The 26,778-nt window shown below is 37.5% G+C and overlaps 1 protein-coding gene across 8 annotated transcripts in view; it reads left to right on the top strand.

The window, feature by feature from the left end:
• The first annotated feature begins 14,011 nt into the window (after positions 1–14,011).
• Positions 14,012–26,778, top strand: part of ODF2L (outer dense fiber of sperm tails 2 like) — a 35,066-nt gene continuing 22,299 nt past the window's right edge. The window contains exons 1-8 of one of the 8 annotated variants that reach the window (XM_082688219.1): positions 14,012–14,597; positions 16,336–16,432; positions 19,905–20,074; positions 22,511–22,643; positions 23,371–23,496; positions 24,953–25,012; positions 25,140–25,211; positions 25,729–25,845. In XM_082688219.1, the coding sequence (XP_082544345.1) occupies positions 16,403–16,432; positions 19,905–20,074; positions 22,511–22,643; positions 23,371–23,496; positions 24,953–25,012; positions 25,140–25,211; positions 25,729–25,845 (708 nt within the window). In that variant the 5' untranslated portion in view covers positions 14,012–14,597; positions 16,336–16,402. Of the gene's footprint in view, positions 14,598–16,188; positions 16,433–19,904; positions 20,075–22,510; positions 22,644–23,370; positions 23,497–24,952; positions 25,013–25,139; positions 25,212–25,728; positions 25,846–26,778 lie in introns of those variants that run through there. The other 7 variants (XM_082688220.1, XM_082688222.1, XM_082688221.1 and 4 more) reach the window with 7 other exon arrangements.

The raw sequence follows: 26,778 nt of genomic DNA, 5'->3' as shown, positions 1-26,778 counted from the left end.
GTGAGCTTTATTAGAAATGTAGAGCTTCAACATTGAGGGACAGTGATGGAAATTTTCCTCTGGCTATCCTTCTGCTTGGAACCTCTCCTCGGACTTCTTTTCACTTGTTTATCCTTCAAATTCCAGTTCTGGTCTGGAGCCTGAGCTGAGCTTCCTAACTAGGTCAAATCCCTTCTTTCATGCTATAGCATCGCGTACCTCTCCTTTGAACTATGATCATGGTCACGGTTTCACATTCATTTTGTGTGATTGGTTTTCTGCTTCCCATGAAAGGCATATGAGACAAGGGACTCTACCCTGTGTGTTTTTAGCACTACCTCCTTAGCACCTCGCCCGGGAAACTCTCAATAAATATTTGTTGAATGAATGAAGTTGAATGAATGAATGAACTAAATAAAAGCTAGTTACGGAAGAACCCTGGATTATAGTGTGGAAATGCTCCTCCCAACTTTATTTTTTTAAGATCATTTTTTTAAATATGTGAGAGAGAGTGAGTGAGTGACAGAGAGTACAAGCGGGGGTGGGGAGGAGAGGCAGAGGGAGAAGCAGACTCCATGATGAGCAGGGAGCACAATGGAGGGCTGGATCCCAGGATTCTGGGATCATGACCTGAGCCAAAAGCAGATGCTTAACCGACTGAGCCAGCCAGGCATCCCTGCTCCCCTCTGCTTTCAAAGTATCTCTTCTAGAAGGCAGCTCTTCTGTTCTGAAGCAGTTTTCTTCTTGCTCTGACTTAACAGAAGGCCCTGGAGTATTGGTGCTCCCCCTGGGTGTGTAGGAGAATGAACCTCTCTGGTAACCATGTGACTGCCATAGGCACTCACTCTGTCAGTTCACAGGTCAGCTTAGCTTTCTCATCTCTGGGGGCTGGTTCCCAGCCCTGGGGGTTCTTTACGTCTCTCACAATGCGGCAGAGCGGAAGTCCAGAGGTGTGGGGACGATGAAGGCTCTGCCTGTAACAGTGATTCGTTGAGCAGAACAATGAACTTTATTTCCAACTTTTCTTGACAGTTTATTTTCTTATGCCAGTCTCTTGTGCTTTTCAGAAAAACATTATTGGCATCAGTAAAACCATATGCTCAAAAATGAAAGCCAGAAGCAGTACAGAGAGTCACTTTCCAGCAACGACGAGAGAAGAGTTTCTTCTTGCCACCGTGCACACTTGTGTGAGTTGTTCTCTGGCTGAGGGGCTGCTGAGGACTGGCACAGAGCCCTCTCTCCACTTGTTGGTGACAATAGTTACAATGACCGCTGTAGCACAAGGAGCGGAATGTTGGCCTGGGATGGCATGCTGCTTTATAAAGAGCAGCTACAAGGAGCAATCTTGTCCCATTTCATCTGAACAAGTATGCTCAGGTTTTGCTCCTCCTAGACTGAAGGTCGAGATATGTCCATTTTTGTCTACCTGCTTTTGGGTTTAGAATCCAATGCCTGGATCTGGCCACTCGACTGGCATCCATTTTCATCATCTGTCCCTAGCGGATTCTAGTCACTGACCCATTCTCTGACCAGGTCTGGGGTGTCAGTCACATTCACTCCTGAAAGCCTTTTCTCCCACTTCTGCTTTGCCCTCAGCAACTAGGCCTGGGGCGAGGCCAGCTAAAGATCTCTTCTTTCTGCCTTCTGCTTTGACCTGGCCAACCTGACAGGAGACAAAAGTAAAAAGCTCTTAAAATTGACTTGGCTAAGGGACTTAAAAGTCGTTCCTGAGGTGAGTGTCCATTTCTGATAAAGTGTGACTTTGTAACCCCAAACCCCACAATTTATCCTTTCATTCCCCAAATATTCACCGCTCATATTTATAGCATTTTATGATATCTAAAAAATGAAATACACCCAAAGTGAAGAAAAATGGGAATTCAATGTTCAGGCATTTATTTCAAGTTGTAGTAATTCTAGGAATCTGCTCTGCTTTTATCTGCTTTCAAGAAAATAAGAGTTATTCCATTTCAGTAACTGAAGAATCTAGAGCACATCTTTGTTCATTGTCTGAATTTGCAGCTCTTCTCCTGGCCCCAAAAGGCCTCTCTGTTTTCAGGGAGTCTGCAGGCAGAGACCCACAGAGTGAGCCAAACATGCAGTTGGTATCCGAGAAGTCAGGAGATCTGACGTCTTGAAGAGTCCAAAGAAGTTTCGAGTGATTTCTTCTCAGGCTTTTGTTTTGTCTCTTTAGCAATCCTGTTTAGAACAGGAAAGCTCACCATGGGGCAGGGCTACAAAGCCTGTGGATCACTTTAGTTTTGCAACATTTATCAGATAAATCAAAATGGAAGTGAGACAAATTGTAAAGAGTAAGAGACGGAATAAAGCACAGTCTGCCAAGGACTCGGATGGCACATTTCATGGCTCCCTTATCCCATTTTCTTCAAACTTACATTCATTTTCAAAGCAAGTGAGTGAAGTGGGTGGTCCAGATAGAGTCCGGGAAGTCACTGGAGTTTTGCTGAGTCACCACCATGTCAGAACTTGAAGCACTTCTACTTCTACTTCTTTTAATTCTCGTGATGCAGTCTTTCACCCCCTAGGCTTGCTGTTAAGCCTCCTCCCCATCCTCACTGTGCCAAGAACCGTGCAGATGATTTCATGCATGAAAAAACAAAAGAACCTCTAAAATTTGCCAAAATGAATAGAAAACAAGAACTACTTTTAATGATAATCTAATAAAGAACATGGGAGAAAGGGTATAGAATATTTCTCATTTGCAAAATGGGCATAAAATTGTGTTCCATAAAATACTCTTTTATCTATTATGTACCAGATAGTATATAGCATCATGTGGATGTAAGATATTATCCTTATTATTATCTTTATCTTCCAGGGAAGAGCAAAAAGAGAAAGCAGACATGTAGTGGAGATTTTTTAAAGAGATGAAAAATAACCAGGGAGACTCAGAGGACAATAAATGAAAGTAGAAGCACAAAGACTACATAGTTCTTCCTTAGTCTCCCATTCTGTTTCCTTTCTGCTCTGAGTCTGTCCATCTGTGAACCTCTAAGGCTCTGCCAGATTCCCTTGCTGCCCCAATCCCAGCAAGGGGCAGCAGGTCTTTCCGTCTTCCTCCCTCTCCTTGTGCTGCTTCTAATGCATTTCACTCCGACAGCCCTGCAAAGGACAAGGAGCAACTCCAACCAGTTGAAAGACCTAAAATTTGGGGTATTAGGGCTCCCCCTTCTGTCCTCAGGAGGCAGGTACCTGGGGCTCTGAATCTCCAGATAAAACTCTCAGCAAGCAGAATTGACCTGTACAGAGCACACCAATGTTATTTACAGTAGTACTTTTCAAAGTTTAATGTACCTAAGAATCACCTGTTCAAATTAAACTCTAACTCTGTAGGTCAAAGGGAGGCCAAGCTTGATTCTGCAAGTATAACAGGCTCCCAGTTGATGCTGAGGCTGCTGGTCCTTGATCCACGCTTGGAGAGGTCTCCTGGGGTGTATCCCCAGCTTTACTTTCTGATTACAGCTCCTACAGGACAAAGAGAAAGTGTATTTTTTTTTTTTTTTTTTTTTTTTTTACTTTATAATGGGAAAGCCCTCTGCTTTCCTCAGATCTCAGGAGAAAAGCATTGCATTAATTATGCATTCCTATGGTGACACCATTGTTTAAATATTCTTTGTAAAGAAACAGCTATAAAGTTCAGAGTTAAAATTTAAAAACCAACAGCACAGGTGTGTAGGTTTTAGATTCTTGAAAGTCACTATCACCTTTCTATGATCGGAGCCTCTGCCTTAAATTTAATCTATTTTCTTATGGAGCCATGGTAAGATTATTTTAATGATCTCCAAAATGTAGCCTCAAACAAGTCATTGCGAAGGATGAACCTTATTTAAACAGGGGATCACTTCCTTAACTTTTAGTTTTCTTTTTTCAATCAGTTATTTATTCAAAAATAAAACTGTGTCAAATACACCTCAATAATGCTGTTAAGAACATAAAATCGTGTTTCTACTAGCTACTCGGCCACCATTCTAGGTGCTGGATATGTGTGAAGAAATGGAGTTTACATTCTGTCCTAATGAAGTTTATATTTGAGAAAAGGGAGAGAGACAGCAGGCAAACATAATGGGATATCTAATGAAAGTACATGGAAAATAAGAAATGAGGTAAAGGGGAGGAAATAATAAAAGGGTGGAAGGTGAGGGCTGTTGTTTTGTATCGGGTGCTGGGGGAAGGCCTCTCAGGTAAGATTATCAGGAGTGGGGAAGGAAACAAGCAAGCATCTGAGAGAGAAATGGTTCAGGCAGAGAGAAGGGCAAGTGGGAAGCCCCTGAGGCTGGAGGGGGCCTGAAGTGAGAGACGCTGGGGACAGGTCCCTGGGCCTGGGGGTCTGAGGCGTGGAGGCCGTGTCCTGTGTACAGACCACACAGGCTGGTAGATCATGGAAAAGACTGCAGTTTATCTGTGAAATGGGAAGTCAATGGTGGATGCAGAAGAGTGATACAATCTGAATCTCAAATTTCCTTTCTGTGAGGCGGCCAAGTGTGGAAGCCGGAGCCAGTGAGGGCTATTGCTGAACACAGGTGAGGCAATGGAGTGGACAGAGCTCAGACGACACTCTTGCTTGTCTTCCTTTAGCCTTCCTTCAGCTTTCTAGTAGTTTCCTTTGTCCTCTCCATCGAATATTTTTTGCTGTCGAGGTGAAATAAAAAGCCCTTCAGCTTGGAAGCTTGTTAAGAGAGGACTCGAGGACTGTTTTGCTTGTCCAGGAATGTGGAGCATAACGCTGACTGACAGTAGAGGAAATAAAATGAGCAGCAGTGAGATGAAAATAATCTGAGGTTATTCATAGACAAATGACATGAAAATATAGTCCGAGTTTATAACAGAAAGCTGTGGTTCTTGATGTTTTGTCCACCGATGCTCCATAAATGGTAACTACCGTTATTATGAGTTTAGTTATCTTCTGTTGTCAACTGGGACCCCCTTGTTCCTCAGAGACCTCCATACAGTTGGTTTTTATCAATGTCAATTCCATGACCTGTGGAAAACAAGTCCCCCTTTTCGATTTCTCCAACTACCTGCACGCTTGGCTCCTTAAAATTCCCGTTTCCTAGTTCCACACGAGCTGCTCCCGTGCTTTGCTATAGTGTCCCAAATACAGTGTTAGTTTTCCAAAGAAACATGTACATATCATGTTTGTGAACAATTTAGACTTTATTGAAGGGTTAATAGGTGGAACTAGAGAAGGATTTGTGTCACCGAAAAATAAAACAAAGCACTGCCCAATCACTGAAATCATCAGCCTTCTGGAAATAATTTTCCATAAATGTGGATCATCCTTGGACCCCCAGTTGTCTCAGTGTCTTTCTATCCTGAGGGATCTTAATTTCTCCTCCTTTCTCCCTTCTCCTTACTTTCAACAGTGAAAGGAACCAACTAACTACCACCGACAAAATCCCTGCGTGGCCCCATATGCAGCCAGTGTGCCACTCCTCAGTCCTCAACACCACTCAGAAACCAAGCAGCAGGGAAGATTGGAAATGCTCTCCTTCAACCTCAGACAGTTATAAAGTGTTCTCCCCAGGAGGAATTCTGGCCAACGGGGTTTTTTAAAGACTCTTCTGGCTTAGACACTCATCTTTCCAAATGTCTTCAAAATTCACCTCAGCTCATTTCTATTTCTTCTCTACATTGGAAGTTAAAATATTTATTCTTCTACCATTATTTTTCTTGTGACATGTCATTTCAATTTTGTAAAGTTGCTATTTTCCCTTTAACTCACTGGGCCTAGCTAAGATCTCAGAGTTCTTCTCCTATCCCACAGTACCTAGCACCCTACTTGGATCCCAGTTTTCTTGAATATCCTGCATATTTGTATCAAGAGTTTTGGCTGTGACTTGTTTGACAATCCCAATAGATGCTCTGCTTGAACTGAGACCATCTTTGATCTCCTTTCTTTTTCCTTATTATTCACCAATTCTTTTTTGTCCCCTATTTGAGTATTTTCTCTCCTGCCTTTTTCTGTTCTCCTCCAAAAAAGAATAGGGAGCAACTTTAAAAAAAAATTATTAGAGTAGTATATGTTTTTTACTACATAGCTGTTTTTATTTTTTTTTCTCTATTAGAAAGTAATTTTTTTTAGTAAGTTCTCTTTAGAGTCACTTAATTAGGAAAAAGGAAAAATCAATCAATTCTTTAATATAATGCCATAATTGGTTACTAAAAATACAATAATCTTAAAAAAATTTTTTATTAACATATAATGTATTATTTGCCCCAGGGGTATAGGCTTAGACATTTCACAGCACTCACCATAGCACATACCCTCCCCAATGTCCATAACCCCACCACCCTCTCCCTATCCCCCTCCCCCTGACAACCCTCAGTTTGTTTTGTGAGATTAAGAGTCTCTAATGGTTTGTCTCCCTCCCCAGTCCCATCTTGTTTCATTTTTTCCCTCCCCACCCCCCATGACCCTCCACCCTTACTCTCATATCAGAGAAATCATATGTCTTTCTCTGATTGACTTATTATGACTTTTTTTGTTTAGCATAGTACCCTCTAGTTCCATCCACATCATTGCAAGATTTCATTTTTTTGATGGCTGCATAGTACTCCGTTGTATATATATACACAACATCTTCTTTTATCTATTCATCTATTGATGGACATCTAGGTTCTTACCATAGTTTGACTATTGTGGACATTGCTGTTATAAACATTCAGGTGCATGTGCCCCTTCGGAGCACTACATTTGTATCTTTAGGGTAAATACCCAGAAAAATACAATCATCTTAAAAACTAAAAATGTACAATGGATGATACATTTTAGCTAAGATCAGATGTTCACAGTATAAAAATATGAAGAGTATTTTAAAAGCAGTGGTTATAAGAAGTGACAAATTTTTTAAAAGAAACTTTTTGGGAAGCATTCTGTCTTTTTCAAAGAAGAAAAAAAGGATGAATTTCTTAGTGTCATAATTTATCCTAAGTGTCATTATATCAGATACATGTTTTATCTTCACTTGGATGAGTTATCATAATATAAATTATTACAATGAGTCACACACTGTAAATTGCTTACTGAGTAGGGGATAAAGCCAAAAGAGTAAAATTCCAGAATGTAAGAATAAAATTTTCTGCCACATCTGTTTTCAGTTATATACACTGTTATTGGCATTCATCTTTAATCTTGTATTATAATAATCATGTATAAGCAGCAATTAAATCATTAAGTTTTTGGCTTTGAATGTTAGGCTGATGAGACTGACATCCCAGCTCTGGCTTTTACCAACCATGTGGCCTTAGGTAAGTTATTCAACATCTCCATGTCTGATTTTCAGCATTTGTAAAATTGGTATAAAATTTAAATAGTACATGTGGTGATTACAACTTTGTTTAGGTCACAGTAAGTGTTTAATTAATATTAATCCATATTAATTTATGGCTGTTCTTTGGTGTGCTTGGCACCTGCTTAGGCACTGTTGATTGTCCAGCTAGAGGCTTGCTTCTTTCTCTTTCTTGCGGGCAGAACCCGTCTTCTGTGACAGAGGTCAAACCTGTCTGATGCTCATTTTTCCAAGCCTCCCTTATACTGGGGCATGACTGTGACCTGACTCAAGCTGATAACCAGGATTAGTCTGCTAGAGGAGGGAGGTGGAGAAGATGGTGATGTTGAGATTGTTTATAGATAATATTTTCCTTCCTGTGAAAAAAGAGAGAGAGAGAGAGAAAGAGAGAGAGAGAGAGAGAGAATTACCTAGGAAAATCTCACCCTTCTTTCCTATAAGAGTGCAGGAGCTGAGGGAGACTCTGCGGCCCTTAGGTGGAAGGTAAGGAGGGTAGCCAAAAAGTGAGAGTTAGTAGAGCTGAAAGAAAGAGCCCGTGTCCCTGATGACATTGGTGGCAGCTGTGCCAGTCTGGAGAGTGCTTAACTCCAGACACCTTCCTGTGTGAAGTAGGATGTATCTTTAAGCTGCTGTTAGTCAGCTATTCTGCTACTTTCAGCCTAAAATGTTCTAATTGATAAAGACACTTCAAAAAATAACACTGATAATTTCTAAAAAGTGGCGATCAATATTTGGAAACGTGTATATAAAGTGGTTTAACATATAAGTTGTATGATATTTTGAGGAAAAAAATAATATTAATCTCCTAGATAAAATTTTGGCCAACCAATTTGATCTTCCATACAAAAGGGTCAAGCTGAACTTTCATAAACCAGGGGACACAGACCTAATGAAAGAAGACCATCCAAAGTAAAAAAGCTTAAAAGAAAATAATTTCATTTAAGATTTTATTTGTTTATTTGAGAGAGAGAGAGACACTGCAAGTTGGAGGGAGAGGGAGAGAGAGTCTGAAGCAGGCTCTGGGCTGAGCACAGAGCTGGAGGCTTGATCCCACAGCTGTGAGATCATGACCTGAGCCGATATCAAGAGTTGGCCACTCAACAGACTGATCCGCCCAGGCACCCCTAAAAGAAAATAATCTTAATTAAAAAAAAATTTATCATGTTCAGTTAAAAATAATTTTTAAAAAAAGCAAACAACAGGGATGCCTGGGTGGTTCAGTTGGTTGAGCATCAGAAACTTGGTTTCTGCTCTGGTCACAATCTCAGGGTCCTGGGATTAAACCCTGTGTCAGGCTCTCCTTGAGAAAGGAGTGTGCTTGAGATTCTCTTTCCCTCTCTCTGCCACTCCTGCTCATCCTTTCTCTCTCTCTCAAATAAATAAATAAATAAAACTTTAAAAGAAAATGTCTTTTACAAGAATGTTCATAGCAGCCTTATTCATGATAACCCCAAACTGCAAACAACTAAATATCTGTCAACAGGAGAATTGATAAATGCATTAATATATTCAGATAACTGAATACTACTACTCCACAATAAGAAGGAATAAACTACTAAAATATGCAACAACATAAATCCATTTTAAAAACATATATATTGAGCAAAGGGAGGCAGATGCAAAAGAATATATATTGTAGGTCTGCATTTAAATGAAGATCAAGAATAAGTACATTTATCTCTAATGACAGAATTAGAAAGTGGTTGTCTTGGAGAGTGCATGTGTGAAGAGTGAAGGTAGTTTTGGTTAATGGGCTGGAAAGAAATGCAAATAAGCTTTCTGGGTTCATGTAAATGTTCTAGGTCTTGTTGTAGGTAGTAGCTTTATGGGTTGTATAATTATCAAAACTCATATTCTGAACATTTAATATCTGTGCACTTTATTGAATGTAAATTATACCTCAATTTAAAAGTGGCCTGTAGGCTTCAGGAATTAAGTAATTATTGAAGGAAGTCTTTGATGAGGATGGCAGAAAAAAGAATAAAAGATGGAGGGGTGGGTTTGCTATTTATAACTGCACTAAGACGCTTAAAGAAAAATGTGATAAGCTCAGAAGTTCAGAGAGTTTCTTTTTTTTTTTTAAGATTTTATTTATTTGACAGAGGGAGAGATCACGAGTCGGCAGAGAGGCAGACAGAGAGGGGAGGAAGCAGGCTCCCCACCAAGCAGGGAGCCCAATGCGGGGTTCGATCCTAGGACCCTGGGATCATGACCTGAGCAAATGGAAGAGGCTTTAACCCACTGAGCCACCCAGGTGCCCCAGTTCAGAGGGCTTCTATGATTGCCTTAAAAATGTATCTCTCTAAGTTGCTAGAATGACACATCCAAATCAAGGATTAATGCTGTGAAAGGTTAAACTACAAGGTAAGTTAAATAAACAGACTCACCAGGTCTTTCAGGTAAAAAATTAAGGCATTGATTGAGAAGTTGGATCTTGAGAATTACAGAATCTTTGGGTCAATTTGCATCATTCTATCATCTTGATAGACCCTACAGAGCTCTTTGCTTTCTGAAGAATCTTCCTTCTTGTCTTAAAAGGCCAGTCTTGTCTTCTTTGAAAATTCTGAATTGACTTCATCTGAGGAATTTACCTTGTGAGTTCGTGATTCTTCTCATAACTCACTGCTATCACTTCTTTATATTTTTAGACTAGCACCACCAGTAGAAATAGAATTTTAGTAGCAAAATTAAAAACTAAATTTAAAAAAGAGCTCAATTTAAATTTTAAATATCTTATTTAACTCAAAATGCCCCAAATATTATCATTTCAACAAATGATTATTATAAAAATTTTGTTCTTTTTTCAAATGCAGATTCAGTGTTTGTTTTGCCCATAAAACATGTCTCAGTTAATACTACTCACACTTTATTTTTAAAGATTTTATTTATTTGAGAGAGAGAGAGAACACAAGCAGGGGGAGTGGCAGAGGGAGAGGGAGAAGCAGGCTCTCTGCTGAGTGGGGAACCTGACATGGTACTCGATCCCAGGACCCCAAGATCATGACTAGAGCTGAAGGTGGACGCTTAGCCAACTGAGCCACCCAGTTGCCCGAAGACTACTTGTATTTTAAATGTTCAGTAGGCATAGGTGGCTAGTGGCCTCTACATTCTCTATATTGGACCAGAATTTATTAATGTTAGAATTGTTAATATTTGGACTGAATATTTTTTGTTGTAGGGGCTGTTCTGTTCATTGTAGAATGTTCAGCAGCATCCCTGACCTCTACCTACTAGGTGCCAGTATTACTAAGTCCATATATCTATTGAGTTTGATCTCATATAATCCAGGGTACAAGTAAAAATTCTGACTTTGGAGAAGTTAGAATTATGTTGGCAGAAAACTATGGAATATGACAATGAATTCCAGGAATGTTACACCAGGGACAAAGGAATACAATTTTGATGAGATTGAAGTGATCAATATGGATATATTTATCAAAGATAATGGACACATAGTGCTTATCTGAGCACCTGGAAGTGGTTCAAGGTTTACTTGGTGGGTTGAAACCCAGATCCAGTAGTGTTCTGCACGAAATAAAGTTGAGATGCTAGAAATCCCATGATATATTTTAGAGGATTGACTTAAAAGACTTAGGGAGGTAGGATGTTAGAATGGATTTATCATGTGTGACTTAGTCACCTATCTCCAACTGTATCCTGAGAAGGCCTGGAGGACCTTCTCTTTGCTAATGCATTGGGAAAATATTGGGAGAGGAAGTTTTGTCCTTTAAGCCCAGGGATGAAGTTAGAAGGTGCTGCAATTGAATAGGACCTCTAATTACCTAATGGAAATAATAGGATCTCAAAATGGCAGAGGCCAAGTGATAGCACTAAACTATCAAGGATGAGACAACAGATTACCATAATAGGCAGCAGGGCCAGAACAGTAATTATAGTTGTTTGACTGGGAGGGATCTTCAGCGGTGCAAAAGTGATTATGGTGTTCCTGTAATTGAAATGGATGGAGAGCCTACTAAGATCTTACTTAACCTATAATAATGAAAAACTGCTGGATCTGATAGAGATCAGAACTTCACTACCTTAGCGGAGATTTACAGCACCTTGACCTTGCTTCTTACTTCGTGGCTGTTATAATAGGAAGGTCAACTGGTAGGCCATGGAATGGCCCTTTTCTACTGAAACAGTTAACCTAAGTCCCATACCATATTTCTAGAGGAATTCTAGTGATTAATGCCACCATTAAAGACTTGAAAGATACAAAGGTGATAATTCTCACTGCACTCCGTTTTAATCTATCTGGCTTGGGTAGAAGATCAACGGGTCATCTAATATGTGGATCTGGATGTAGTCTTTTTATCAGGTGAGTAAGTACAATTCCTAGCATCTACTATGCAGATATCGCTCTGGCAAATGTCTTTTATTCACCCTAATATGTGTAGAACAACTGAACTTGTTTTATAATCTGGAAGTGAGAAAACGTGAGAGAATTTATTGCTTTATGTAAGAAGTATGTTAGTTCTTTAGTTCTCTGTCATACTATAGTGTGCTGAGACCATGATCATTTCATCACCTTACGGGACATCACTTTTGTCTAATGCATTAATTGTGTTGTGCTGACAGAACCTGATGTTCAGAAAATGGCACATACCTCAATGCCTTGTGTAGTAAATTGTGTTTCCATAGACGCAATGTGACTTTGATACTATCCCAACAAGGGATGGAATCTTTTACTTTTTCTCTTCTATTTGGGCTGGCTCTCTGATATATTTTAGATAGCAAAAAGCAGCAGAAGTGGTTCTGTGTAATTTGGGTGGCCTTAGATCTGCAGCTTCTTCCTTTGCTACCAGGGACACTCACTCTTAGGACACACCTGCCATGAACAAAAGCTCAAGTTGGCCACCTGCAGAGCCACATGGATAGGGTGAAGGAGGACTTAGCTTTCCAATTGAGCCCACTTAGTCTCCAAACACATAATTTTGGATATTCCAGCCTCAGCAGCTATCTGGCTACAACCTGATGAGAGACACAAGCAATTGCCATATGGAGGAAAAAACCTACCCAGCTGAACCCTGGCTGAATTTCTTACCACAGAATAATGAACAAATAAAATGGTTGTTTTGTTAAACCCTAAGTTTGTTAAAACAGCAGAAGAAAACCAAAACATGTTGGAAAGAACACAAGTAACTCAAGTGGGGAATAAGTCCTAAGAAAATAATTTATTACACAACCAAACTATTTTTTTAAATTGCGTTTTTATTTTGTTAAATTTTATTTGTATTCATCAAGTATCTTTAAACTACTATTTCATTGTTTACTTCTATTTCATTTTACTGTTTACTTCTTTTCATTTCATTATTTCAGCTTACTATTTCATGGCCACTTTTACCATTATAGTATATATTTGTTCCTATGGGGAAGAAAAATAAAATTACTATCCAAAATTGCACCTTGCATCCTACACACAGATGTACCACTAATGATGTTTTAAATGCTTTATATCAGAGGTCTGTACACTCTGTCCTGAGCCAAATCTATCCTGATATCTACTTTTATAAATAAAGTTTTTATGGAACAGAGCCAAACCATGTGTTTATGTATCCTTTATGACATCTGTATGCATCAAGGACAGAATTAAATATGACAGAGACTGTATAATCCACAAAATCTAAAATATTTAGTATGTGGCCTTTTACAGAAGAAAGTACATTGGCCTCTGCTTTAAATTATGAGAAAATCCTTAATGTATTATTTTGTAAGTAGTCAAGTACTTAATGGTATTTGGGGAAATTGACTGGCATTTTTGGTGGGCTGAATTAATTTTTTTTCCATTTAAATAATTTTAAATAAGGGATCTTTCTATCCAAAACTTCATTATCCAACCAGATTTCAAATTCAAATTTAGATTCGATTAGATTTAGAAGATGAGAGATGCCATATTTACCTGGGCAGTTCAAATAGTCAGTTTGAGAATCTAATATAATCATCTTGAGATTTTGTGACTGCTTTTCCTTTTGCATGTCTTATAAAGGTGGTTATATCGAACACTGATGCAATCTAATTAAGTATTTTTCATAAGAGAAGCCTAACTTCTGTGTACAATTATTTTATTATGACAAGCCAGTAAGGTTAGCTAGAATCCCAGGTAAGTGTTAGAAAAACCCTCAAAATTACTTTCCTTGCACCGATTTCACGTGTCCACTTCCGGTTTTGTTTGTTTGTTTCTTAAACAAGGAAGACTAGCCCAGAGTAGCCGTTAGTTGACTTGCCAGAGCTCATGATCCATCAGTAAGAGATGGATCCGGTCTCCACAGCTTTTTAGCATTTGCATATATGGAACAGTAATATGTTCTTTATGAAAGAACTCTTAACAACTGCCATGAACTCCTTGCTGGATAAGCAGCACTGGAAAACAAAACAAAACAAAGATAGTTTTGCTGTAATCATCAATGGAAAATGTTCTCAAATAAAACCAATAATGAAGTATGCCATGGCGTGGCTAAACTGCTCAACTGACGTATGAAATTCGCTCTATTTGCTTATCTCCCGTGATGGTGCACAATTCTTCACACGAACGTCAAGGTGAGGTGGACTTTTAGTTTCCCCGGTAAAACTTCGCCTGGCTGGTTCAGGAGCGTAGAGATCATACTCGTAGCCTGTTGTACAGATGCAAAGAATCTGAAATCTGAAAGTCGCCTTAGATCACCGTCCAGGTCCCTAATTTAACAGAAGGGAAGGCCTGGGGAAGATCTCCGCTAAACAGCAATACTATATACTTAAAGTTCCTTTGTAGGGGCGGTTGCTTGGGCTTTTTCAAATGTCCCCTTTAAAAAGCAAAAGCAGGGCAATTCCAGGCCAACTGTTAGAAAATGAGGAATCTATCGGTTATATTTCCTTTTCTAGGTTGAGCTCAATTGATAGTTTTGGTAACTATACGAAAGTGAGGCCTCTCCCGTAAAACAAAAGGTTTGAAGGGCGGGCGGGAAAAGTTTCCCCAGAGCGGCAACTGAGAGACAAAACGCCTCTCCCAGGCCCCGCCCCCTCATTCCCGCCAATCGCAACAGACGCAGGCCCTTGCTTTCCTGAGCCCGGCCAATCGGCTGCTTCGGCTGTGGGCCCGACGCAAAGGGCGGGGCGTCCGTTGCCAGAGAAGCCTCAGGAGGTTACTAGCGCGGCTTTCGTCCCGCTTGCACCAGGGAGGGCACCCTTCCAAAGCAAGCAGTTCTAGGGATTCGCCTGCTTGCCTCCTCACCTTGCAGCTCACCTTTTGGCTTCCTTTCTAGCTTTTACCTGCGGCACTGCCCCCTGCGTCCCTCTCTCTCCTAGCCGACCCAGGGCCGGAGAGCACAGGTATACGGCAGTGGTTTCCACGAACGTTCGCTGAGGCGTCATCTTCGCCGCCCCTTTGGACCCTTCCATAGCCGAGCGGCACCGGGCTGACGTCACGGCGGCGTGCTGACGTAGCGGTCGGGGCGTAGGCACGCTTTTGGGAGGGGGAGGCTTGGTCTCGGACCGCTTCCTTGCGGTTACCGCGGACGCGTTTTGGGGTTCTGGAGATAAGGGCTGTGGTGGGTCCCGGAAATGAAATGCCTTCACGTCCACCCAGAGCTAAACCTCAGCCCCTTTTTGCCTGTACGTGCCACTTCCCCAGAGTTGACTGCCTGGCTTGGGGAAAAGGCAGCGAGGCCCGTCCTCCTAGAGAAGATGTGGTTCCCAGGACCCCAGGCTAGATCTTAGTTGATGGGCTTTTCCAGAACGAAGCCCTTTTCTGGCCGGCGTTTCCTTGTGAAACAGTTCTCTTACCCAACTGGCTTTCAAGCGACCACCATATAATCTATACCCGATTGTGGTAGGCCCTGGGGCCCCTTTAGTGAAGAATACTATGGGAAGCCTCGGAAATTAAGTCCTTCTCCAGGTTCCTTCTAGGTTTCCAGACTCTGTAGGAAACTCCTTCATGTGTGTGGCCTTGGACTGTCACTTAACTTTCCTGGCTTCAGTTTCCTTAACTGGAAAACGAGAGCAGTAATAGTCACTTTGAGGGGTTGTAAAAAAGTGATCAAGTAAACTACAGTGTCAGGTTTTGAGTACAGGTAGTAAGGGGAGCATTTTTTTTTTTTTGAAGATTTTATTTATTTATTTGAGAGAGATGACAAGTAGGCGGGGGGGGGGGGTGGGAAGGGAGGAGCAGGCTCCCCGCTGAGCAGAGAGCCCCATATGGGGCTCAATCCCAGGACCCTGGGACCATGCCCTAAGCCAAAGGCAGAGGCTTTAACCCACTGAGCCACCCAGGTGCCCCAGAGGTGCATGTTGATTGAGAAAACCATTACCACACCGGGGCTGGTATTTAGGATGTCTATTTCAGAGACAAAGTTTCCCTGTCACCTCACCCATAGTAAGGTTTCGGGTGTTTTTTAATTAATGAGGTGTTTGGAGTAGTTTTAAACGCTACTTGGTTAGTTAAAGGAACAAACTACAGAAAACCTGTTTGTGAAATTAGTTTGCTTTCCTTCTGCTTAGAATAAGAGTGTCATGGTCATGTTCCTAATTCTTCAACAGTTAGGTATCCATTTTCTGCTTCACTTTCTTCTACTTTCATGGTTGATGGGTATAAATAATATGGTTTTTGTATCCAAAAAACCCAAAGGTATGAGAAAGTGGCTTTGTTTATATTGTACAGATGAATGAGACTCAAGGAGCTGAATATAGCAGTGAGGTTGGCATCTGTCCACTGAGGTCAATTCTTTTGGAAGTCAGTTGTTTTCCCTTGGGCTCTGGTTTAGTAGTCCTCAACTTATGACTTCTTTGATGATGATTTGTAATGATTCTGTAAAGAACAGATCTTGAAGGAATTGTTTTTAAAAGTTGGTTTTATACAGATAACCGAGGCCTGCAAATAATTTAAGGAATGGGGATTGACTCAGTATGGTTTTTTTTTTTAAAGATGAAAAAATTTAAAGAGAAGACCTGGTGGGAAAGCAGTCCCCAAAACGAGTCAAAGGGGCCCTAAATTTTAAAAAAGCCACTCAAGCAAACAAACAAAAAACCCCACCTGTAAGTGCTGCTTTATTCTGTTCAAACCTCCCCACAGCTTGGCTGGCAAAGGTTTCTCCCATGTAGAAGAGGCAACTAAGGCCCGCTGTGCTTGAGAGTTGTCCATGTCAGGTGGTTCTAAGGACCAAGAACGGGTGAGTCTGGCTCGGTATTTCATTTTAATATGCTGCCTCTGGGTCAACAAGGATTAGTTAAATTATTCTCAGGCTACCTGTACTCTGAGAAAGAAGAAATAATACTTTCAGGAGATTTTCTTCAAGCTCAGAAGTTATTTTGGTACTTAAAGGGATAAGCTGTCATTTTCTGGAACAGGTATGTGGAGCAGTCCATTCAGATGGGTAAGTGAGGTGTTCTATTTGGGTCACTTTTTTCAAGGTTTTTTTTTTTTTTTTTTTTTAAATCACCAGTGGAAACAACTTTTGATTGCTTCAAATTTTTTTTTAGGAAAAGAATGCTGGAATTTCATCTCTCTGGGACTTGAATAACCAGTTTCACTGCTTCTGCTCTTCTACCCTCATATGCATGGTCCAGCCTCCAAAATACCACTGAATTTATCCTTTAAAGATGCACTTTTGATCTGTTATTATCTTGCTTAAAATTATTTAATGGTCTGTCTTAATCTTTAGGAAAAAATTCAAACTTTTGAGCTTGGCATGCAGTGACCACTTCCATGTGTCCAGTTTCGTCCTTTGCCACTTGGCCTTACAAATCATGTCCCTTCGTGATTTCCTTCCTCTAGCATGTACTTGATCCTCTACCTAGAATGCCTTTTTCTCTTCCTTTTTGTCACTCCCATTTGTTCTGCAGGACTCTACAAATTCTTTAGTAAACTTTGACTAGTGTGAAGAACAGTGAGAGAGATGAGCAGCATTCCTATATCTACTTTGTGTTCTTTGCTGAATATTTCAGTGAATTTTTCGGGAGAAGCTGTGTGCTCTTGTTTGAAGCCAGTGGGAGCTCGTTTTCCAAGAATTAACGTTTGGCAAAACAAATTGAAATCTTGAGGTTCTTATGCTGTTCTCTTCAGAGAGATTGGTTTTAAGTACATATTTGTCTGCAGCTGGTTCATTTACTTAGCGCAATCTAGTTGCTAAGGAAGGGCCTGAACTGGGATCCTTCTTTTCTCTGACCATGGCCAGCATTACAGTCCCTGAACAGCCATCTCTCAAATGCTTGTTGTTGGCCAAAATGGAACATACTTTAGTGAGTGTAGCGGGGTCAGCATAAACCATGACCATGCCTGGAAAAAGCTTTAAGTACATGCCTTTTTGATAGGGGACTGGTAAAGTCATCTCTGTATAGGAAATTTAATTCTTTAAACATTAAAATATGTTTAAATTGCCGGTCTTTAGGGGTTTGGTTATTAAATATGTGTGCAGAATATGTGTCTTTGTTTCAACACCAAGTTGTACAGAAGTATATTTGTCAATTGGCAGTATATTCCATGTAATTGAAAACATTTTCTTGCAAAACATCTGCTTTTCTGTAGAAGAATACATTTGGCTCACTAAAATGATAGCATTTTTTTGTAAAGGTAGGACTTTTTATGCTAAAGAAAACTGTTGTTCAGCACACATATGTTTTTAGTTATAGTATTGTCACAATACACAAATGTGGAGTGCCTTGGAAACTCCGAACAATTTTTATCCTGGAAAATATTTCTAGATTATAAGAATATAATTGTTGATAATTCCTAGGGATATATCTGAGACTTGACTTACATAGTTCTCTATGTTTTGAGGAATCAGTAATCAAGGTAACATTTCTGAATGTTGGGCTAAGAGTCATTCTAAGATCTCTGTTTTTACAATGCTTTAATTTTATTTGTTTACCCTTTATGGTAAGACACAGTTACTTTTTACAGGTGATGAAGCAGAAAAATGTAGTATTTCATCTTGTGATAAAACTTTTAGAAAAATTGTATAAATGTTGCCAGTAGCTCCCAGAGCCAAGTAAGAACTCATTTAAAAAATGCTGATACCAAACTGACTACCAATTGAAGAACCCTAATCCCCTTACAGTTATTTTTGAACTTTTATTCAAAACATAGGAAACATTTTTCTTTTAATGATTCCCCCAAAAGCTAAATCGATGAAGTGAATAAGTAAAAAGCAGCTGCCTTTATTCATCACATTAACTGCTCTAAGCCTTGAGTCCTCTCCTTCAATTACTGCTTGGCTTTGATAAGGCTTGTGGGTACTAAGGATTCAAACGTAAATAAGGTATTCTTTCTTTAGATTCCAGTGTGCAGAGCAACAAATTTTAAGCAAGTGAATGAATGAAAGATAAATACCAGTTCCTCCGTGAGTGGGGTAACTGTTGGAACCAAACGATAGTACTGTTGATTGCAGTGATTTATTTAGATCATATTCTTCTTCATCCTTAGGTTTGGTTTTACATTTGATTTTTTATATCCATCTATTTTTAATTCTTCTTCAATTCCTTAAGACTTCAGATAGCTCAAAATATTGTTATGTCCTACTAAAAGATGTTTCATATTTGCACCATTCAAGTAGATCATCTTAGATATCTGTAGGTTAGTTGGCAGTTCCATTTGTACATGAGTTGCTGGTATTTAAAAAATATTAACATGCTTCTCATTGGTCTGTATCCTAAATATTTGTTTCTGAAGTGGATAGAACCTTTAGACAAAAATAGATGTATTTTTACAGACACTTTCAAAGTGTCATTTAGAACTATAAGTAATTTTCAACCTCTAATTCTTCATATCTAAAGTACTGAAAATTCCTGAACAAATATATAATACAGGTTTATAAAAATAAATTACAAAGAGGTAAAATATCTCTGAAAAAATGCACAAGATATTAAATATAACATTTGATTTTGTATAAATGTAAGATGTATAAATATAAGTCAGGAAGACACAATATATTAGAGTTTTGAAAACACAGCCTTAATGATTGCTGAACTACTATTTCATTACTTAAAATGTAACAGTTCTGAAGAAATTCATTGAGTATTCCTGTTTAAAAAAATGATATCTCTAAGTTTGGGTGAAAACAGTTGTTTAGTTAAACTTAGAAGTATTTGTCATCTGCCTATTCGTTATCACCAAAAAATACCCTAGATTGATCTGGGAAATGGGAATAAATCAATTTAATTTTGTAAATTTTGTAAACTTTCAAAAGAATAGCTTAATCTTCTTGTAGCTATTGTTGCCAGATACTTTGAAAAATATATGAAATTTCTACTGTTCTAGGCATACATAACATACATTTCCTATTGGGTAGATATAATGAAACCGAGGACCAGAGTTAACCATAGTTTTTATATTTTTTTTCTAGTATGACTGGATTAAGTTATTGTAATACTTCAAGAAATAGATTAATAAAAATTTCTACATTCTTGTGGTTATGTAGAAAATAACAAGCCTTTTGGAAACTGTGGAATTGGCAATTGTTGAATGGTTGTGCAATGGAATTTTGATAGTTTTTAAATTAGTATCACAATGAGTAGCAGTTATAATTTCTGTTTTGTCTGTAAAATATTATTCTTTATACATGTTTAGGATTTTTATCTTATAGGTTAATGATAGAAAAAAGAAACTACTGAAATGATAAGTTTAATAACTAAAATATTTCTTAGCTTTCACCTTATGAAGAAAAGTTGTCGAAGCCACCTATAAATCCGTTTACCAAGTTTATGGAGAAACCTGCAATTGATAGAAGTCATTCAGAAGAATTATGTTCTCATTTTACAAGTACACCAGAGGACGAACATTTACCACAAGCTGCCAGTGAAAGTCATCTCAGCTGGTATTCTCAATTATAGCAGGGGATATCTAATTTTCTGTTTTTAGCATTTCATATTTTGTCCATACTGTTAATTATTTGAATCAAATACAGCATTCTTTCAATAATAACTTCTTCAACTCTAGCAATTCATATGTTTATTTAAACTGATTACAAATCAGTACTCGTTTAGCAGAATTGGTCTAGTTTTTTGGAATCTTAATGAAATCAAATAAAAATGAAGGCCTTAACTATTGAAAGTTATTAAAGTATTAAGCCTTATAGCTAAGGTAAATGAAAATAGAAATACTGTGGAATTTTGGAAATGTAGTTAATGAGTACTAATTCACTGTCATTTGGAGTATTGCTATATAACAAATACCTGTCATATTTTGCTATCTCCTTTAGAATAGGGAATACATGAGGGTGCCTGAGTAGTTCAGTCAGTTGAATGTTCAGTTCTTGTTTTCAGTCAGGTCATATGTCAGGGTCCTGGGATTGAGCCCCACACTGGACTGCACACCAGTTGGGAGTCTGCTTGAGATTTTCTCCTTCCCTCTCCGTCTGCCCCTCCCCCCAAATAAATAAAATCTTAAAAAACATATGGAATATTTATATGACTCATTGCTCACTGAGATGACAGTCTTTTTTTTTTTTTTTCCTTTTAAGATTTTATTTATTTATTTGAGAGATGAGAGAGAGCACAAACATATCTGCTCCCACAGGGAGCCTGATGCAGGGCTTGATTTCAGGACCTTGGGATTGTGACCTGAGCCAACAGCAGATGCTTAACCAGCTGAGCTACCCACGTACCCTGCAAAATGACAGTCTTAAAACACCGTTATTGTCACTATTGATAGTATAGTCTAGCTTCTGTTTAACTTGTAAATGACAGTGATATTTGGTCATATATAATCATTTGACTTTCTTCTGCCCATGGTTTTTAATAATGGGCAACTGTTATTTACAGCCAACATCTTACACCCATCACGTTAAGCCAGCTGTAATTAAGAACAGTCTGCTTTCAGACATAGTCTCTAAGATCCCATCAGTTGTTGATGAGCCATTATATTATATTTTGTAAAGAAAGAAAAAAACTGCCTATTGAATAAAGATACAGTGCTTTTTTTTTTAAGATTTTATTTATTTATTTGACAGAGAGGGACATAATGAGAAAGAGAGAACACAAGCAGGGAGAGTGGGAGAAGGAGAAGCAGACTTACAGCCGAGCAGGGAGCCCGACTGGGGGCTCGATCCCAGGACCCTGTGATCATGACTCGAGCCGAAGACAGACGCTTAAAAACCGAACCATCCAGGCACCCCGATACGATGCTTTCTTATGACTTGTTATTTTATTTATAAATACTGAAAAAGCTCCTTCAGACTTAATTATACATAGATTTTGACTTCAAATAACTCTATGCTTATATAAGAATAAAATATAAATGCAGTAAAGTAGGGTATTCTCAAAATTTTCTTATACTCAAAATCCGACTGCAGTTACTTTTTGACTCAGAGTTGTCCTAGCTATTAAGAGTATTGGTGATGTGGCATTTCTTAGGAGCATCTCTAACTGAAATAAGATTTACTGGTGCTCGGCTCTTAGAATATCCAGCAAGCCTGTTTTGGAGTCTTGCTTCTGGAATGTTGCTAAACATTCCTACATCACCAGCTTCTTCAACTCCTCCATGATCCTTGATTCCTAGGATTTAAAAAGTGCTACACCCCATCTCAGGTATTCTTGAAAGTATTGGCCACCTTTAAGTTCTGGGCATGTGCAAGAAAGAACTTAGGGTTGCTTCTTAACTAACAAAGATTTCAAGAAGCATCCTGATTTCAGGATGTAAAAATGTGACCAAAGAGATATCTCTTACAATGACACACAGTAAGTAGGGTCTAGGTAATTGAGAAGGCAAATATTAATAGTTTGTTTTGAATGATGATGTATTATAAAGCCAAGCATGAAGGATTTTTGAGATCTCGAGAGCTTTAGTTTTTCGTGTTCTATTTGTTTAGCTTATTTGTTCTTCTGAAGGAATTTTTGGTGAAGGACATGAAAGTTTCAAGAAAGCATTAGGGAATAAGGTCTAGAAAGACAAATCTTTTGGGTTTGGAGAAGAGAGAAGATAGGGAGGTAAAAAAGACATAAACATATTCCCACAAATCATTTTACAAACCAGAAAAGAGATGTTGAACAATTACAAGCAGCACAGTGAAGCGTTGCTGTTGGTGGTTTTTGTGTGTTACATATCTAAATGTTAAAAAATTTTTCTGTGTATATTAAGTATAGAAAATAAGGGAGTATAGAAAAAATTTGATACATTTTTAGTGACAACTTACTGTTACATTTTGGAGAGCAGTTTGTGTAACTGATAGTTACACTGTGTTATATTTGCATAAAAGTATAACTACTTGATGTGACAGATTTAACTTAAATTTTATTTGTATATATATAATTAGTCTAAAGCAGGACATCCTAAATGAAAAGACTGACCTGGAAGCAACATTTAAGGAAGCTGAGTTGGCAACCTGTTCTGTAGAATTACTTTTGCCATTATTTAAGAATACCATTGAAGATATTAGTTTTGAAAATGTGAGTATCTGACTTGTGAACATCTAATAAAATGTACAACAAGCATGATACTCGGGATACATTAATTGTAGTTATATCTTAACATAGTTATGGACACATACTGGTTTTTGATATAAAAAATTGAAGGTTTATCTGTCTCCTATGTCATTAACTGAAATTTTTTTCTTCAAAGATAATCTCAGGCATGCCCTTGATAAGAGGTTAAGCTGGAAAGCATATACCTTGGTACTTGATTTATCTGAAGTTCAACTAGAGAGTCAACTATTTTAAGAGTGAATTTAAACTAAAATATTCTAAGATGAAATAAATCTATTTTCTATAGTGTTGTATGGAATAGAAACTTGTATTCCAAAATTTCAGTGTACTAAAGTTTGAGTTAGAGATGAAAAATAAATTGTATTCTACTAGCTTCATTACAATAAATGCCTGAAGTACTGTAGGACTTATGCTCTTATTTTGATTTTATTAGTTTAATATATGATGTACTTTAATATACTATTAATAAACTTGGCAAAATTTACTCTTACCATATGCAAAAATGATTTTGTGGCTAGAATAAAGTATTCTTTGATACTTTACTGCAACATTGTATTTTAGGTGTTTTAATACTGTAATACTTAATACTTAAAATACAGTAACGCTGTAATTTAGGTGTCTTAATGTATCTTTAAAAAAATTTTTTTAATGCTGTATCTTAAAAAGGTATGTGGTTCTTACATTTTGTCAGGCTGATCTTTTTGCATCCAATTTGAAGAAGATCTCTGAACAGAAGGAAATATTAACAAAAGAATTAGACACTTTTAAACGTGTAAAAAAAACTTTGGAACGTCTTCTTAGAAAGACAGAATACCAAGTAAGGGCTCCTAAGCACTAATGTAATAGATGTACTTCTCACTTGAAGGATTTGCTATTTCTCAAACTGTAGAAATTGAATTATTGGTAAATTTGAAATGGAAATAATTCTTGAATTTTTGTTTGAAGTGGAAATCATTAAACTAACCCTTACTCTTAATGTTTCACAAATAGTTCTACATGAAAGCAGCATGTTTTTATAGGAAAAACACTTATATTTTCTATCTCAAAATTTTTCATTATTTGTTAAAGTTCATCTCATCTGGTTACGATAAAATTTTCTTAGAATTTAAGCTCCTTTGTACCATTGTATTCATACATGGATTAATCTTTGGTGGCTAACAGTTTTTTGCGAGATAATTCATATACCATACAATTCACCCATTTAAAGTGTACAATTCAGTGATTTTTAGTGTATTTGCAGAACTGTGCAGCAATCACCACAGCCAATGTTAGAGCATTTTCATAACCACAAAAAGGAACCCCATGGCCTTTAGAAGTTTGCCCACCACCCAACCCCACCCACCCCTCCTTACCCTATTATCTGCTTTCTGTTTTTATGAATTTGCTGATTCTGGATATTTCATGTAAACAGATTCACATAAAATGTGGTTCTTCACAACTGCCTTTCATTTAACATAGTGCCTTCATGGTTCATTCATGTTGTAGCACACATCAGTGCTTCATTCCTCTTTATTACCAATAATATTTCATTATATGGCTATTCCATTTTTCACTTGTCCATTCCTCAGTTGATGGATATGTAGGTTGCTCCACTTTTGGGCTGTTATGCATAAAGCTGCTGTGAACATTTATTTACAAGTTGATTATACCCAAGAGAAATGAAAATATATGTATGCCAAGCAATTCCACTGTGTCCCTCTACATAAGTCTAAGAGTAGGCTTCATGTAGTCCATGAGCCCTCTGAAATTGTGTGTGCAATTTTGCATTATATGTACATGGCATAAATGCTTTTGGGTGAAAGAAATTTATAGCTTTTTCACATACTCAAGCAGGAGTATGGCCCTCAAAATGAAAAAAACATTTTTCTATGTTCTCATTTAAAATACCTACATAGAATTCCTTTACTAATGTGCTGTGATTCTTTAAAGAAAAAAAAAATTCTTGGTTGCCAGAATTAAGGTTGTTTATATTTTTTACTATTATAAGCAGCCCAGTGAGCTTCCTTTGCATACAATATTTTTGTGGGTTTCGTGTCATTGGCTTGTACTGTCTGAGGTGTTATTTAGAAATTAGTATATAATTTCATAAACCATGGGCAAAAGATGATTTGGAACACTTAGGCAGAAATCCATATGATGACCTTTTTAAAAATCTGAACAGTGGGTAATAGTTGTCCATATTAATTTCTTAAAAGATGCTTATTACTCTTTCTACTTTTATATGTAGAGAAATATGTTTGTTGATACTGATTTGTAATATCTTTTTTTCATAGGTAGGGGACAGTTTATCTAGCATGTTAGAGAAACTAACTGATAATGAAAGTGAAAATACTGTAAGTCTTTTTATACTTCATGTCTATTCTGACATTTTTTACTTATATGCTGCTTGGTTTTATAAAATTAGCCAACATTATCCAAATTGTGGTTTTTCTTCTAACTCCTACATTATATTTGCTGAAGGCTCTTAAGAAGAAGGTACTTGAAAAGGAGACCTATATTCAAGAACTTTCTTGTTTGTTTCAGAATGAAAAGGTAAGAAAATTTTTAGCTTAATTCATTATATTTTCTTAATATTGACTCCTTTTCCTTCTTTCCATCCTGGTCCCCATATATTCAGAAATAAGCACAGAAGTGTTTTTATATTATTTGGATATTTTACAAGTTTTTTTGAAATTTCTTTTTTAAAGATTTTTATGGTATTTAAGTTAGAGTAATTGGGATAAATCACCATATATTAGGAACTATGAATAAATTTGTATTTCAATTTTAGTGTAAATTAAGGAAGTTTAGTGTTTGTGGGAGCATTTTAGATATAATTTACTTAGGCTAGGTAGGACTTCTTAAAAGGAGATTATTGGAGCCATTAAATAAAAGGGCAGAAGGGGACACAGCCCTATAGTTTTATATACAATATATAATGGGGTCATAGTTAATGTAAAATGGTACTTTACTTTTTGTCAACTTTTTAGATCATATCTAAACGTGGATAAAGTGAAAGATTGTGGAGAAATATATCAAATAACACATCTTTTTGTTTTATCTGTTACAGGCAAATGCTTTGAAAGCTAACCGTTTTTCACAATCAGTAAAAGTGGTACATGAACGACTGCAGCTCCAAATTAATAAAAAGGAAGCAGAGAATGATAAATTAAAAGAACACATAAAGGTTATAAATATTCAGTCATTTTTATAGCTTAAGTGATAAAATTAATGAACAACTATAAAGCCCTTCCTTAGTTCTGGAATTTGGTGGTTTTGGAAGAATTCAATTTAAGTATTGCCATGAAAAATACATATTTGAGGCAGATCTTAAGATTTCTGGCCCTTCTAAAGATTTGGTTCTAAATCCCAAGATGGAAATGCTCTCTCTGTTTAACACCAGTCTAGGAGGAATTTATAGAGCTTGAATTACTTTAAAAATCTTTCCCATTATACAGTTAATTTATGTTTATTGTGGAAAATTTATAAAATGCAAAGGAAAAATTTAAGGTCATTTAAAAACACCAAAACCGTTATTAATATTTTGGGATATAGTATTCCTGTCTATTTTCTACATCTACATATAAATAAATACATACATTTAGTAGTCTGTCAGGAAATGTTTATTATTTTTATGTTTGCCACTAATGGTTAAAACTTTAAAATTAGTTACTTAGCTTTGGTGTTTAGAAAATTGAGTAACATTCTTGTTGTGCAGTTTTTTTTAATCAGTGTCATTAAGAGGAATATTTTGGCTTAAACTCAGTGGTTTTAGTGTTCCTCTGGAAGCCTCACAGGCACTTTGAAATAAGAACTTGAGGTCGCTATGACATGACACAAGCTAACTGGATCTATTGTCATTATTTTTGCCAAGAGAAAAGAAGCAGTGTTCTCGCTTGGAGAAGAGAATTGTACAATGATAATCCACACCGAGTGTGAGGACATTGGTGTTAAATTTCTGGTTGCTTTTGCACTCCTGAATCATGGCAGATGTTTGCAACCTGTGGCACGTTGCAAGACTGCGCTTGGGGTGTTTTGGCTTTTTTTTTTTTTTCTTCAAGGGTAAAAAGCTTTTGCCTAGTAAGGGGACATTAAGCAGACTTATGCAAAATTTATATTT

This window comes from Mustela nivalis (genome assembly GCF_964662115.1).
Source record: "Mustela nivalis genome assembly, chromosome: 10".
Classification (NCBI taxonomy): domain Eukaryota; kingdom Metazoa; phylum Chordata; class Mammalia; order Carnivora; family Mustelidae; genus Mustela; species Mustela nivalis.
This window is presented reverse-complemented; position numbering and strand designations above follow the sequence as displayed.